The sequence below is a fragment of the Phacochoerus africanus genome, chromosome 16, assembly GCF_016906955.1.
Source record: "Phacochoerus africanus isolate WHEZ1 chromosome 16, ROS_Pafr_v1, whole genome shotgun sequence".
Classification (NCBI taxonomy): Eukaryota; Metazoa; Chordata; class Mammalia; order Artiodactyla; family Suidae; genus Phacochoerus; species Phacochoerus africanus.
The window spans coordinates 22,896,034-22,911,682 of NC_062559.1; the positions used below are offsets into that span (position 1 = coordinate 22,896,034).

Below are 15,649 nucleotides of genomic sequence, written 5' to 3' on the forward strand. Positions count from 1 at the left end.
CCGACTAGGAACCATGAAGCTGCAGGTTCGATCCCTGGCCTTGCTCAGTGGGTTAAAGATCCGGAATTGCCGTGAGCTGTGGTGTGGGTCACAGACGCGGCTTGGATCCCACATTGCTGTGGCTGTGGCTTAGCCTGGCAGCTACAGCTCCGATTGGACCCCTAGCCTGGGAACCTCCATATGCCCGCAAGAGCTGCTCAAGAAAAGGCAAAAAGACAAAAAAAAAAAAATATATATATATATATATATATATGCTAAAAGTATCTTTCTAGCAAAGAATGGTGCAATAATAACATTACTAATAGTAAAATTTGTTAAGCACTTCATATTTATTTAGCACTGTGTCTCACAATAGGTATTATAATCATTTCTGTTTTACAAGTGAGAAAACTGAGGCACTGAGAGGTTAAGTCCAAGATTTCATAGCCACTAAGCCTGTGTTTGAATGTGTAACGTCTATTTCCGGAGCCTATCCTCTTAAGCAGTATGAAGAAATGATTTTCTTTATTGTAAATAGCTTCCATCCTACTTTTAGGGAGTTATACAGCGTACTTAATGGAAGAAAACAGGCAAAGCAAATTGTAATTTTTTTAGTTCTGAATTTTAGTGCCCCATTTCCTTTGTAAATAAATGTTCTTAAAGGATGAAATATTACCACTTTCACACTGTGTTACAAATAATCCCATTCACCTCAGTAAAATGGGTTAAAGTCCAGGTCAAGAAAGGTGATAACTACACTTTGTTGGTCCTTTATGACCATGTTCATACCTTTCATATCAGAGAAGATTGTTGAAGATACAGTTTTGATGCTTTTCCCTGATTTTATCTGCATTGATTAGCTTATTTCAGAGGTAAATATAATGATAAAGCCAATTCTAAAGTCTTTTTACTTTTTTTTTTGTCTTTTGTCTTTTTAGGGCCGCACCCGAAGCATATGGAGGTTCCCAGGCTAGGGAGTCGAATCAGAGCTGTAGCTGCCGGCCTACGCCAGAGCCACAGCAACACGGGATCCGAGCTGTGTCTGCGACCTACACCACAGTTCATGGCAACACCAGATCCTTAACCCACTGAGCAAGGCCAGGGATCAAACCCACAACCTCATGGTTCCTAGTCAGATTCCGTTTCTGCTACACCACAATGAAAACTCTAAAGTCTTTTTAAAATACAGATAGAGTTTTTTTGCAAATGAAAAAAATTTACATTGGCCACACCCTTGCATGCAAAAGTTCCCAGCCGGGAACTGAACCCACACCACAGCAGCAACCCAAGCCACTTTGGTGACAAGGCTAGATCCTAACCCACTGCACCACAGAACTCCCCTATGCTACTTAGATAGTTTGGTCTTTCTGTCCCCCTCTGTTGTCCTGATTTTTTTGTCCAAGTCCTGTGCACCACCCTCCACAGTGCTTTCCATATAGTAAGGGTGAAATAAGTTATATCTGCTTGTGAATGAATGAATCCATGAATGCCATGAATTTTTTTCAGATTTTTTTTTTGTCTTTTTTGTTGTTGTTGTTGCTATTTCTTGGGTCGCTCCCGCGGCATATGGAGGTTCCCAGGCTAGGGATTGAATCGGAGCTGTAGCCACCGGCCTACGCCAGAGCCACAGCAACGCGGGATCCGAGCCGCGTCTGCAACCTACACCACAGCTCACGGCAACACCGGATCATTAACCCACTGAGCAAGGGCAGGGACCTAACCCGCAACCTCATGGTTCCTAGTTGGATTCGTTAACCACTGCGCCACGACGCGAACTCCTCAGATTTATTTTCATCTCCTTTTTGTCTGCTTTATCTCACCCACTAGGGGGTGCCATGAGCACATACAATTAAGAAAATGTAGAGCAATTAAATTTTCTCTAAAGATATGACATATTTATCTGCAATGCAATAGCATAAGAAGGATTTTATCTGTTTATAAGTAATTTAACAGTAGGTTTTTATTTAATTAATGCACATTGACGTAACATTTTATTTGTTTTGAGGCATCCTCTATACCAAACATTTTGCAGTAAATTAAAAAATCTCCAGAGTTGGATGATATTGATACCAGTGAATTCTAATCAACACTCAAAGGTGACTGCTTCAAATGGGGTTTCGGTTTTGGTTTTTTTGGCCCACACCCATGGGAAGTTACCAGGCCAGAGATTAAATCTGCCCCACAGCAGCAACCCGAGCTACTGCAGTGATAGTGCTGGATCCTTAACCTGCTAAACCACAAGGGAACTCCTAAAATGGTATGTTTATTTTATTTTATTTCATTTTATTTTGCTTTGCTTTTTAAGGCTGCACTAGCACCTGTGGCATATGGAAGTTCCCAGGCTACAGGTCCTATCGGAGTTGCAGCTGCTGGGCTACACCACAGCCACAGCAACAAAGGATCCAGTCCACATCTGTGACCTACACCACAGCTCACAGCAACGCTAGATCCTTAACCCACTGAGTGAGGCCAGGGATTGAACCTGCATCCTCATGGTTACTGGTCAAGTTCGTTACCCCCTGAGCCACAATGGGAACTCCCTGTATATTTATTTGAAATTACATATTTAATGAAATGTATGGAATGTTTTTGTTGTATAGAAACAAGAAACAGTGTGGTTTTTATTTAATAAAGAGAACAGTTAAGGCCATTATAAAGTACAATGTAATTGAATTCTATATATATTTTACAGCTAAGTTATCCTTAACATTTTGCCTAAAACCTACTTTTTAAATAAGTTGTCTCATTCCCTAAATATTTTGCTTGCACACACATACACAACTTTCAAACCTTTTGTCTGCAGATGAAAGCAGTATATTTTCAATCCCAGACTTATTCTGATACAATCTTACAGTAATTATAAAACATACATAGTTATATTTGGCATTCAGCAACCCAAGAAGCATAGTTTGATTATTTTCAGACATATGCAGGTCATTAAAAATATTAAACCTTGGAGTTCCCGTTGTGGCTTAACAGTTAATGAACCCGACTAGTAAACATGAGGTTGCGGGTTTGATCCCTGGCCTCACTCGGTGGGTTAAGGATCCAGCATTGCCATGAGCTGTGGTGTAGGTTGCAGACGTGACTCGGATCCCAGGTTGCTATGGCTGTGGCCTAGGCCAGCAGCTATAGCTCCAATTCAGCCCCTAGCCTGGGAACCTCCATATGCCTTGATGCAGCCCTAAAAAGACACACACCAAAAATATTAAACCTAAAGGAAATTTTTGGAAATTTATAAGGAAGGAATATTTAAATTATTTCTAAAGTAACGGTGATTTCTTAATAGCCAATGTCCTTTGCTTTATTTTTATTGTTTCTGTATTAAAATGGGCTTTAATAACAATTTTTTAAAGAGATGTTTTATAGTGTTTGGGTTATGACTCCCTGCACTTATATTTTTAGAATCTTATCACATTATTGACAAGACTGTTTGTCTTATATATATTTGTCTATTATAATAGAGCATCTGGCTCATTTTATAGTATATTTAGCAAGCTTTAAAAAATAGTACAATGCTGCCTCCAGAAGGAATTTCTGGAAATAACAGTTTGTCATCTTTATAGCCTATGTATATAAATAAATTTTCTCTTTGTCTTTAAAATATAATTTTGTTTTATTAGGAATTAAAATAGTAAAGAAGATAGTACAACTGACACCTTTTTTTTTTCTTTTTGTGTCTTCCTTCTCTGACCCTATTTACCCTGCTTCCCTGCAATTCTGTCAGAGGAAGAAGTCAGAGAAGAAAAGACTAAAATGCTTTATCTCTTTTTTTTTATTTTAATGATTTTTATTTTTTCCATCATAGCCAGTTTACAGTGTTCTGTCAGTTTACCTCCTCTTGTGAAACCCATGATTGGATGGGAAAAAGACCCTTGAGAATGAACTGGTAGCATCCAGCAATGTGGATTTTCCCCCTCTTTTTTCCCCTCATTTCTCTCTATCAAATCTAGAGGGTGATGAAGAGAAATACAATGAACTGAAAGAACAATAAGCAAAGGGGCGAGGTTACTTTACTACCTCATCTTTCTTTATATTCCCCCATGTACAGCTTTTCTGTTACACAGAATCTCACCACTGTTACTCAGCCTTGACCTTGTAGGGAAAAAAGAGAATAGTAGTCCCATAGTCCTCAGTAGTCAGGAGTGCTGCTTTATGCAAATGAGTTAAATATCCTAGTTGATAACTAACTCCTGCTTTTAAGAATCCCTCATAAAAATAAATGTGATTTAGGCTATATGGCTTCCTTCTTTGAGTAGGTGTGACAGTTTCTTTAACAAACTCTCTGCATCTCTTTTTAAGTCTTCTATGTTAAAAGAATATCAAATACTCTGTAATTAAAGATATTTTTAAGACTAAGTTTAGCAAAACATCTAAAATTAACTATAGGACATTTGGTTCAAAACTATAATTAGCTTAATTCTATACTTGAACTCATGGAATGTGTTTCACGTTAATGGTATATGGACTCAATGTTATTACACATTTTCTTTCCATAGAACTTAAGGAGTAGAGGGAATGTATTACCTTGATATAGTATTGAATACTTGGAATATTTTCTAGTATTCTTATAATGAGAGTGTCTTAGTGATCGTATTTAATTAAATCTTACCTTAAATTAGTTAAAGCAGGTTATTTTCAAAAACCTTAATCAAATAGATTTCTTAATTATATAGAGGGCTCAGATGTGATTTAGGTAATAGGTATCTTAACTACTGTATTTTACCAATGTTAAGACTCAGTCTTGGAGTTCCCATCATGGCTCAACAGAAACAAATCCGACTAGAAACCATGAGGTTGCAGGTTCGATCACTGGCCTTGCTCAGTGGGTTAAGGATCCAGCATTTCTGTGAGCTGTGGTGTATGTCGCAGATGTGGCTCGGGTCTGATGGTCTGATGTGGCTGTGGCTGTGGCTGTGGTGTAGGCCGGCAGCTCTAGGTCCAATTGGACCCCTAGCCTGGGAACCTCCATACGCCACAGGTGCAGCCCTAAAATGCCAAAAAAAAAAAAAAAAAACTCAATCTTATTCCACATTTTAATATCTCTAAAATGGAAGTGTCTTTACATTTGAAAAAATATGCATGCAAACACGCAAAAACATATCTATACATGCATATATCTGTATACCTACACATCTACACCACACACATATGTGCCTGCACACACATCACACATGTTTTGGTTTAGTGTCCTACAGCTGATATTGAGTGGACACCAGTATAACATACTAGTATCCTTTCTTATGGGTTAACACTCCTAGTTATTGGTCTGTGTCCCATATTGGCTTTTAAGTATTGTGACTATGAGAAATTATTGATTTTTCTCAATTTTCTAAATAATCAATAATCTATTTTTAGGTTGGAAGCTTTCTTAGAATTTATAGCCTCCACACAAAGCTCCAGTCAGTCAATTCAGAGAACACGGCAACATTTTTAGCCCTGGAGTTTCATCTCCATGGAGGTACCAGTTATGGTCGGGGAATCAGAGTCCTGCCAGAAAGTAACTCTGATGTGGATCAACTGAAAAAGTAAGCATATTAGATACTATTTAGACATTTTAAATAAGGTATTTAGCTGATTTCTAACATAATAATGTTCTGAGGTGGGTTCCTTATAATTGGTTCCCAGAGCCTCTTATGCTATTATCAATTTTTTGTTTGTTTTGGCTGAACCCAGGGCATGTAGAAGTTCCTGGGCCAAGGGCTGAAATCTGCGCCATGGCAGTGGCTTAAGCCACTGCAATGACAACGCCAGATCCTTAACCCCCCTGCCCTACAAGAAAACTCCCCCAGTATCCTTTTTTTTTTTTTTTTAAATAGATAACCTGAATGTAACAAATCAAATATTATAGATTCAAATAACCAAATAGTTACAGAGCTAGGTTTCTAGTCCAAGTTTTCCAACATTTACTTAGGCTCTTACATCTACTCTTTGCACTTAATGTTCTTCTACCCTTTGTGCACCTTCTCCAAGTACAGCAACAAAGAGCAGAAACTGGAGCTTAGCTAAAGTTTGGAAAACTTAGTATATGTATCTAGGATACCAAACATACTTGATCCTCCATGAAAATACTGCCTTTTGTAAGGGCATGGAACTGATAAAATAGATAGCAGAAATGTTTCAGGGTGTCATATTTTTAGAACTTCTAGTGTGCCCAGAAAGTGAACAGTACCTTAAATCCTGCTGTACGTGGTTTCATTTTCCCTGAAGTATTCCTATTAGTCATTGTGTGCAAAAAGTCTTAGACCAGTATTCCAGAAAAATAAAAATAATTCTTCTGCATATATTCCAAGAGATATATAAAATACCTTGTTTAATAAATTGAAATGCTGTAACTATTTTCTAAGTTTTAGTATATTGGAATCAGTGTGATTTTGATATCATTTCAATTAGCTGTTTTAATAATTTCCTATTGGTTTCCCTACTTTAGTCCTCATATGCAGTATATAGCAGCATAATATTTCCTTCCTTGAGTCTAGAGTGAGATTGTTCTGACCTAGCATGTCATCTACTAAATACACAGCTTGTTTGCAGTATTACATCATCCCACTGTTCCACTTGTGTTTTTCCAGACTTAGTTTTTTTTAAATTTGAGGGTCTCTTAGAACCCCCTGATAAATTGATAAAAGCTATGGACTTATTGAAGAATGCACACACACACAGAATTTTTAATGTAATATCAGTAAGCTCTTGGTTTCTATGGGTAGAGCTAAACTGACCATTATTTGACTTTGTTTTATGCAATTTAAAATTGTATTCTTTCAATTATAGGGTTTTAGAGTCTGCAGATTTACCAGCCAGTCAGTGCTTAGATGGTATATGTCAATCACAACAAGAGGACACCTTTTCAAATATTTCAAGTAAGGACAATTTTTTTAATTTATTAATAACCTATAGTTGATTTTCCAACATGGCATAAGTTTCAGGTGTACAAATTCAGATTCTTTTCTGTTATAGGTTATTAACAAGATATTGAATATACTTCCATGTGCTATACTATAAATCTTTGTTGTTTACCTATTTTTTTTTTTTAATTTTCCCACTGTACAGCAAGGGGGTCAGGTTATCCTTACATGTATACATTACAATTACATTTTTTTCCCACCCTTTGTTCTGTTGCAACATGAGTATCTAGACAAAGTTCTCAATGCTATTCAGCAGGATCTCCTTGTAAGTCTATTCTAAGTTGTGTCTGATAAGCCCAAGCTCCCGATTCCTCCCACTCCCTCCCCCTCCCATCAGGCAGCCACAAGTCTCTTCTCCAAGTCCATGATTTTCTTTTCTAAGGAGATGTTCATTTGTGCTGGATATTAGATTCCAGTTATAAGTGATATCATATGGTATTTGTCTTTGTCTTTCTGGCTCATTTCACTCAGTATGAGATTCTCTAGCTCCATCCATGTTGCTGCAAATGGCATTATGTCATTCTTTTTTATGGCTGAGTAGTATTCCATTGTGTATATATACCACATCTTCCGAATCCAATCATCTGTCCATGGACATTTGGGTTGTTTCCATGTCTTGGCTATTGTGAATAGTGCTGCAATGAACACGCAGGGGCATATGTCTCTTTTAAGTAGAGTTTTGTCCGGATAGATCCCCAAGAGTGGGATTGCAGGCTCATATGGAACTTCTATGTATGGATTTCTAAGGTATCTCCAAACTGTTCTCCATAGTGGCTGTACCAGTTTCCATTCCCACCAACAGTGCAGGAGGGTTCCCTTTTCTCCACAGCCCTCCAGCACTTGTTATTTGTGGATTTATTAATGATGGCCATTCTGACAGGTGTGAGGTGGTATCTCATGGTAGTTTTGATTTGCATTTCTCTTATAACCAGCGATGTTGTGCATTTTTTCATGTGTTTGTTGGCCATCTGTATATCTTCTTTGGAGAAATGTCTATTCAGGTCTTTTGCCCATTTTTCCATTGATTGATTGATTGGCTTTTTTGCTGCTGGGTTGTATAAGTTGTTTGTATATTCTAGAGATTAAGCCCTTGTCGGTTGCATCATTTGAAACTATTTTCTCCCATTCTGTAAGTTGTCTTTTTGTTTTCTTTTGGGTTTCCTTTGCTGTGCAAAAGCTTTTCAGTTTGATGAGGTCCCATGGGTTTATTTTTGCTCTAATTTCGATTGCTTTGGGAGACTGACCTGAGAAAATATCATGATGTTGATGTCAGAGAGTGTTTTGCCTATGTTTTCTTCTAGGAGTTTGATGGTGTCCTGTCGTCTATTTAAGTCTTTCAGCCATTTGGAGTTTATTTTTGTGCATGGTGTGAGGGTGTGTTCTAGTTTCATTGCTTTGCATGCAGCTGTCCAGGTTTCCCAGCAATGCTTGCTGAATAGCCTTTCTTTTCCCATTTTATGTTCTTCCTCCCTTGTCAAGATGAATTGACCCTAGGTGTCAGGGTTATTTCCGGGGTTCTCTCTTCTGTTCCATTGGTGTGTCTGTCTGTTTTGATACCAGTACCACACTGTTTTGATGACGGTGGCTTTGTAGTATTTCTTGAAGTCTGGGAGAGTGATGCCTCCTGCTTGGTTTTTGTTTCTCAGGATTGCTTTGGCGATTCTGGGTCTTTTGTGCTTCCATATAAATGATTGGATTGTTTGTTCTAGTTCTGTGAAAACTGTCCTGGGTAATTTGATAGGGATTGCATTGAATCTGTAGATTGCTTTGGGTAGTATGGCCATTTTTACAGTATTGATTTTCCCAATCCGGGAACATGGAATATCTTTCCATTTCTTTACATCTTCTTTGATTTCTTTGATTAAATTTTTATAGTTCTCGGCATATAGGTCCTTTACCTCCTTGGTCAGGTGTATTCCGAGGTATTTGATTTTGTGAGGTGCAATTTTAAAAGGTATTATATTTTTGTATTCCTTTTCTAATATTTCATTGCTGGTATGCAGAAATGTGATTGACTTCTGAATGTTAATCTTATATCCTGCTACTTTACTGAATTTATTAATCAGTTCAAGGGGTTTTTGGGTTGAGTCCTTAGGGTTTTCTATGTATAGTATCATGTCATCTGCATACAGTGACTGCTTTTTTTCTCTTCTCTTTCTATATGGATGCCTTTTATTTCTTTTGTTTGTCTAATTGCTGTGGCTAGGACTTCCAAATCTGTGTTGAAGAGCAGTGGTGAGAGTGGGCATCCCTGTCTTGTTCCAGATTTGAGTGAGAAGGCTTTCAGTTTTCCCCCATTGAGTATTATATTTGCTGTGGGTTTATCATAAGTGGCTTTGATTATCTTCAGGAATGTTCCCTCTATACCCACTTTGGTGAGGATCTTGATCATGAATGGATGTTGGACTTTGTCCAATGCTTTTTCTGTGTCTATTGAGATGATCATATGATTTTTGACTTTTTTTTGGTTAATATGGTGTATGATGCTGATTGATTTGCGTATGTTGAACCATCCTTGTGAACCTGGGATGAACCCAACCTGGTCATGGTGTATAATTTTTTTGGTATGTTGTTGGATTCGGTTGGCTAAGATTTTGTTGAGAATTTTTGCATCTATATTCATCAATGATATGGCCGATAGTTTTCTTTTTTGGTGGTATCTCTGTCTGGTTTTGGAATGAGGGTGATGGTGGCATCATAGAATGTCTTTGGGAGTATTCCTTCTTCTTCAACCTTTTGAAAGAGTTTAAGGAAGATGGGCACCAGATCCTCTTTATATGTTTGATAGAATTCGCCTGTGAAGCCATCTGGTCCTGAACTTTTATTTGCAGGGAGTGATTTTATGACCTCTTCAATTTCATTTCTAGTGATGGGTCTGTTCAGTTGGTCTGTTTCTACTTGATTCAGTTTTGGCAGGCTGTAAGATTCTAGAAAATTGTCCATTTCTTCCAGATGTCCAACTTGTTGCCATATAGTTGTTCATAGTATTCTCTTAGTGGTTTTTGTATTTCTGCAGTATCTGTTGTGATTTCTCTTTTTCATTTATAATTTTGGTTATTTGGGTTTCTCTCTCCTCTTTTTAGTGAGTGTCTGGCCAGGGGTTTGTCAATTTTGTTCACCTTTTCAAAGAACCAGCTCTTGGTTTTATTAATTTTCTCTATTGTTTTTTTGAGTCTCTATTTTATGGATTTCTTCTTTGATCTTTATAATTTCCTTTTCCTGCTGACTTTCGACTTTTTTGTTCTTCTTTTCTAATTCATTTAGGTGGAGGGTTAAGTTGTCAATTGGGATCTTTCTTCTTTTTTGAGAAAGGCCTGTATTGCTATAAATTTCCCTCTGAGCACTGCTTCGCAGCATCCCATAGATTTGAGCGGTTGTGTCTTCATTATCATTTGTTTCAAGGTAGTTTTTAATTTCCTTCTTGATTCCTCATTGACCCATTGGTTTTTAGTAGCATGTGTTGTAGTCTCCATGCAGTAGGTTTTTTCTAATTTCTTTTCCATGGTTGATTGTAGTTTCATGGCATTGTGGTCAGAGAATACTGAGATAATTTCTATGCTCCTAAATTTATTGAGGTTAGCTTTGTCCCAGTATGTGTCGATTCTTGAGAATGTTCCATGAGCATTTGAGAAGAAGTGTATCTGATTTTTTGGATGTGTGTCCTGAAGATATCGATGAAGTCTAACTTTTCTATTGTTTCCTTTAGGATCTCTGTTGCTTTATCGGTTTTTCTGTCTAGAGGATCTGTCCGTTGGTGTGGGGTATTAAAGTCTCCTACTATGATTGTTTATCCCATCAATTTCTCCCTTTATGTCTGTTAATATTTGTTTGTATGTATCTGGTGCTCCTGTACTTGGGGCATATGTTGACGATAGTCACATCCTCTCTTTGGATGGATCCCTTAATCATTAAGTAGTGTCCTTCTTTGTCTTTCTTTATGTCTTTTGTTTTAAAGTCTATTTTGTCTGATAAGAGTATTGCAAATCCTGCTTTCGTGTAATGTATTGGCATGAAATTTTTTCCCACCCCTTCACTTTCAATCTATAGTGTCCTTTGTCCTAAGGTGAGTTTCTTGTAGGCAGATATTGATGGTGTTTTGCCTTTTATCCACTCAGCCACTCTGTGTCTTTTGATTGGGGCGTTTCAGTCCATTGACATTTAAGGTGATAATTGATAGATGATTATTTATTGCCATTTGAACCTCGTGTTCCAGTTGATTCTATGGTTCTCCATTCTTCCTTTCTTTTTTTTTTGGTGGATGGTCTCCTGTTATTATCTGCTTGAGTGTTTTTTTTTTTTTTCATTTTTTGCAAATGCAATATTGGTTTTGGCTTGTGGTTGCCCTGTTTTTTAAGTATGCTAACCCCTTCCCATAATTGTGTGTTTTAGCCTGATGGTCCTGTAAGTTCAAACACTTCATTACTATATTAAAATTAAGAAGAGAAACATACAAACAAACAAAAAGGGTTATTTCCTTCCTAACATCCCTTGCCCACATTTTATGGTTTTGATGACTCTTTTATTTTTTTCTTTTTAATTTATTTTGTTTTGAAGCATGTTCATGATTAAATCTGTATGCTGGCGTTATTGTGAGTGACTGCTCTCTGATTGCGGTTTCCTCTCAGCCTAGTTTCCTCTTCCTTCTATTTCTTTTTTTTTTTTTCTTTTCTTTTTTTCTTCCCTTTCCTTCCTTTCTTTTTGGTTTAGGAAGGCCTTTCAATATTTCCTTTAACCTGGGTTTTGTGTTGCAGTATTCTTTAAGTTTTTGTTTGTTGGAAAAAATTTTTATTTCCCCTTCTATTTAAATGATATTCTTGCTGGATAGAGTATTCTAGGTTGCATATTTTTTTCCTTTTAGCACTTTAAATATCTCTTGCCATTCCCTCCTGGCCTGTAGTGTTTCTGTGGAGAAGTCAGCTGATATTCTTATGGGGGTTCCCTTGTAGGTAACATTCTGTTTTTCTCTTGCTGCCTTTAGGATCCTCTCTTTATCACTAACTTTTGCCAGTTTTTATTATGATGTGTCTTGCTGTGGGTCTATTTGGGTTGAGTTTGTTGGGGCCCTCTGTGCTTCTTGTATCTTGAACCCAGTATCCTTTAGATTTGGGAAGTTTCCATCAATAATTTCTTCAAAATATATTTTCCATCCCCTTATCTTTTCTACTCCTTCTGGATCCTATTATGCGTAAGATTGGCCCGCTTTATATTATCCCATAGGTCTCTTATATTGCTTTCCAGTTTTTTGATTTGGTTTTCTGTCTGTTGACCGGATTTGAGTGATTTCCATTATCTATCTTCCATATCACTGATTCGTTCTTCTGCATTATTCATTCTGGTTTTTACTGTCCCTTAGTTCAGTGTTGCATCTCTGCAAATGAAATGTTCTAGTTTTTTCTTGGCTCCTCCTTATATTTTCTAGTTTCCTTTCTGAGGGTATCTGCATACTGTTCATATCTTCTCTTAATTCCTTCAGTATTTTCACTATTCTCTTTTGAACTCCAGGTCTGTCAGACTGCAGAGATCTGTTTCATTGTTGACTGTTTTAGGTGAGTTGTCCTGTTGGTTTGACTGGGGGTGGCTTCTAAGCTTCTTCATCTTGCTTGTTGTTTTCTTTCTCCTGAGGGAGTTGTACTCTCCGTTATCAGGCAGTGTTTGCCTTGTCATTGCTGTGGAATATTTCCTGAGGGCTGGCGTTGTTGGTCCATCTTTTTTGAGGCAGTGTGGCTTTTCTGGAGTGTTGATGGGGCTAACAGTGTTTCTTTGAAGCAAAGGAGGGCTTCCTGAGGGCAGACAGGACTGGGAGGTCCACACCATGATGGTAGCAGATTTCACTTGGTCATGCAGAGCTTGCTCTGGTGTTTTTAGGCTGTGGGGTTCTTGCAGGGGGTTGGCAGTGTTGGGCAGCTGTTCCTCAGGAGTGCAGCACCCCCTGGGGGCTGGAGAAGCTATCTGGGTCACTGAGAACCTAAGAGGCTCTTCCCTAGGGCAGCCCAACTCAGAAGGATGGCCTGAGAATGTAGGCAGATCTTTTCACAGTCTGGCCAAGCTTGTTGCAGCTTTTCTGGGCTGTAGGGGCTCTTCTAGGGGGCTGGTGGTGCTGAGCAGCTATTCTGCGGGAGTGGGGCACCCCCTAGGGGCTAGGGCGGGTAGCAGGGCCACTGGAAACCCAAGAGGCTCCTCCCCAGGGCAGCCTGACTCAGAAAGACCGTCTGAGATCTTTTCCCGGCTTGGCCAGGCTTGTTGCAGCTTTTCTGGGCTGTAGGGGGTCCTGCCTGGAGCTGGCAGTCCTATACAGCTGATCCACTAGGGCACCCCCTGGGGGCTAGGGCGGGTAGCAGGGCCGTTGGAAACCGAAGAGGCTCCTCCCCGGGGCAGCCTGACTCAGAAAAACCTTCCGGGAATTAGGCAGATCTATTCACTGCCTGGCTAGGCTTGTTCTAGCTTTTCTGGGCTGCAGGCCTTTTCTCGGGGTCTGGTGGTGTGTTTGGTGCTGCTCTGTGGAAGTGTAGCCCCTCCAAAGGGCAAGCAGGCCTGTGCAGGGACAGCCCCTGCGGTGGTAGGCTTCAGGCAATTGTTGAGGCCAGCCCTCCTGGATGGCAGGCAGCCCCAGGTTCGGCGAGAGCGTAGGGGGTGGCGGGGGTGGGGGAGGGGATGCACTGGGAAGCACAGCTTTCAGCTAGCTAGCGGGCCTGTAAGCTTGCTGTGGCTGTGGGGGGGGTATTCTATGGGGACCCACACCTTCTTCTCTCCCCTCCCCAGCAACGGGGCGCAGACCAGGCTTCTTTTCCCAGGTTCCCTCTGATGCGGCTTTCCACTTCCCCACCCCTAGAGTATTGCTTCCTTGCTCTGCGACAGCTTTGTTTTCTAGTCTCCCAGGCAGTCTCTGCCCCGTCAAATTGTTTCTAGACCTCCCAAGCAGTTTCCGCTCTGCCCTGCCCCCCCCAGGCCCGGGGACTAACCTCTGGAGCCTAGGTCTCGGTGCCCAGCCCCACCCAGGCGTCCCCCGGCCCTTTCTCGGGGACCAACCTTTGGAGGCTGATGGTTCCGGTGTCCAGCCCCCACCCAGGCGTCCCCCGGCCCTTTCCCGGGGACTAACCTCTGGAGCCGAGGACTCGGTGCCCAGAGCCCCCCACCCAGGCGTCTCACTTTTTGGTGACTGTGCCCTTAGTTCAGATGGTCCGTTTGGTTCTTGGATCGGCTTTTCCAACCTCCAACTTACTGCTACACTCTTCTCTGCATCTGGAGATTCCTCCGGTTCGTTTGATCTTTCCCCCGTGTAGTGACTTTCCAGGGTGCGGGATCCCTTTCTCCTCCGCAGTTCCCTTTCGGGAGCGCCCCGTCCCGCTCGGATTCCACCTTCTCTCACTCTCCTCTTTTCTCCCGTTCTGCCCAGTAATGTCACGAACTTTTGCCGTTATGGAGTTTAGGTTCTTCTGCCAATCGATTGGTTGCTGTTCTTGTGCGAGTCATTTATTCTGTAGATGTGCTTTTTTTTGGTTGTGTTTATGGGAGAGGGCGAGCGTGTCCCCCTACTCCTCCGCCATCTTGTTCTCTCTCTCTGTTTACCTATTATTTATATGGTGAGTGCATCTGTTAATCCCATACTTCTAATAAGTAAGGACAATTTTTAGTGTTGCCAGTTTAGTGAGTAAAATAGCTTTATCAACATAAATTCTCTTTCTTTCTTTCTTTCTTTTTTTTTTTTTTTTTTTTGCTTTTGAGTACTGCACCTAGAGCACGTGGAAGTTCCCAGGCTAGGAGACAAATCAGAGCTGCAGCAGCCGGCCTGCACCACAGTCATAGTCACGCCAAATCCAAGCTGCATCTGCGACCTACACCACAGCTTACAGTAACTCTGGGTCCTTAACCCACTGAGTGAGGCCAGGGATCAATCCTGCATCCTCATGCATATTATGCATGTTAGTTGGGTTCTTTACCACTGAGCCACAGGAACTCCCTGTTTCTTACTTTCTAAAAGTAACAACAAAGGTGGTTTTTGCTGCTTTAGTTCAAGCAACCCCAGTGGTTTTTGATCATTCATATCTTAGCATTCCCAGCCTTTATTGAGTTAATCAAGTGCCTGATTACAAAATACTGACAATTTGTTGTATATTTATATTACTGCCTACCTGAATAGGTTACTATTCAAATCTAAATTTTAAAATACTCAATCTATAAACTTTGTTTCCTTACCACTCTTGTCTTATTATTTGCTTGTATATTCTGAGAATTTATGTCATGCTTCTATCCTCTTTTTTTTTTTTACAACCTAGCTCCTTCTCTACTATGATCCATTTTGTGAGGATTTACTCACTTTCTCTACCAATGTGATAAACACTAAAATTAACATATGTGGCTTGATAATCCTAACAGGCATGCTTAATCCTAACAGCACTCCTATGAGGTTGATATTATTCTTCCCTTTCACAGAAAGGAAACTGAAGCTTTGATGGAGGTCATCTGCTTTGCCCAGGGTCACTTAGCCACCTGATGGCAAAGTCAGTCAGATTCAACTGCAGGCTATTTGATATTTTATACATGTTTAGTTCTTCATTTTCTCCACCTTAAAATTCTTCATATTTCCTGTCACCTTGGTGATTGCATTTAACCTGATCTGTGATTAGTTGAACTACCATTAGAAGGCAAATTTACTTCAACTGACAATCATTTGAAGATAGTATAATATGTAATTATACTTTCTGAAATGTCTTTTCCCCTTTCAAAAGGTTTTTCTAATTATTTTTAAATTACAAAAGTAGTACATG

General features: G+C 39.8%; 1 protein-coding gene across 1 annotated transcript in view; it reads left to right on the top strand.

Annotated features, from left to right (window-relative positions):
- POT1 (protection of telomeres 1) overlaps window positions 1-15,649 on the top strand; it is a 97,716-nt gene that overhangs the window by 60,191 nt on the left and 21,876 nt on the right. The window contains exons 11-12 of the mRNA XM_047763242.1: window positions 5,338-5,507; window positions 6,751-6,839. Coding sequence (XP_047619198.1) covers window positions 5,338-5,507; window positions 6,751-6,839 — 259 coding nt within the window. The remainder of the gene's footprint in view (window positions 1-5,337; window positions 5,508-6,750; window positions 6,840-15,649) is intronic.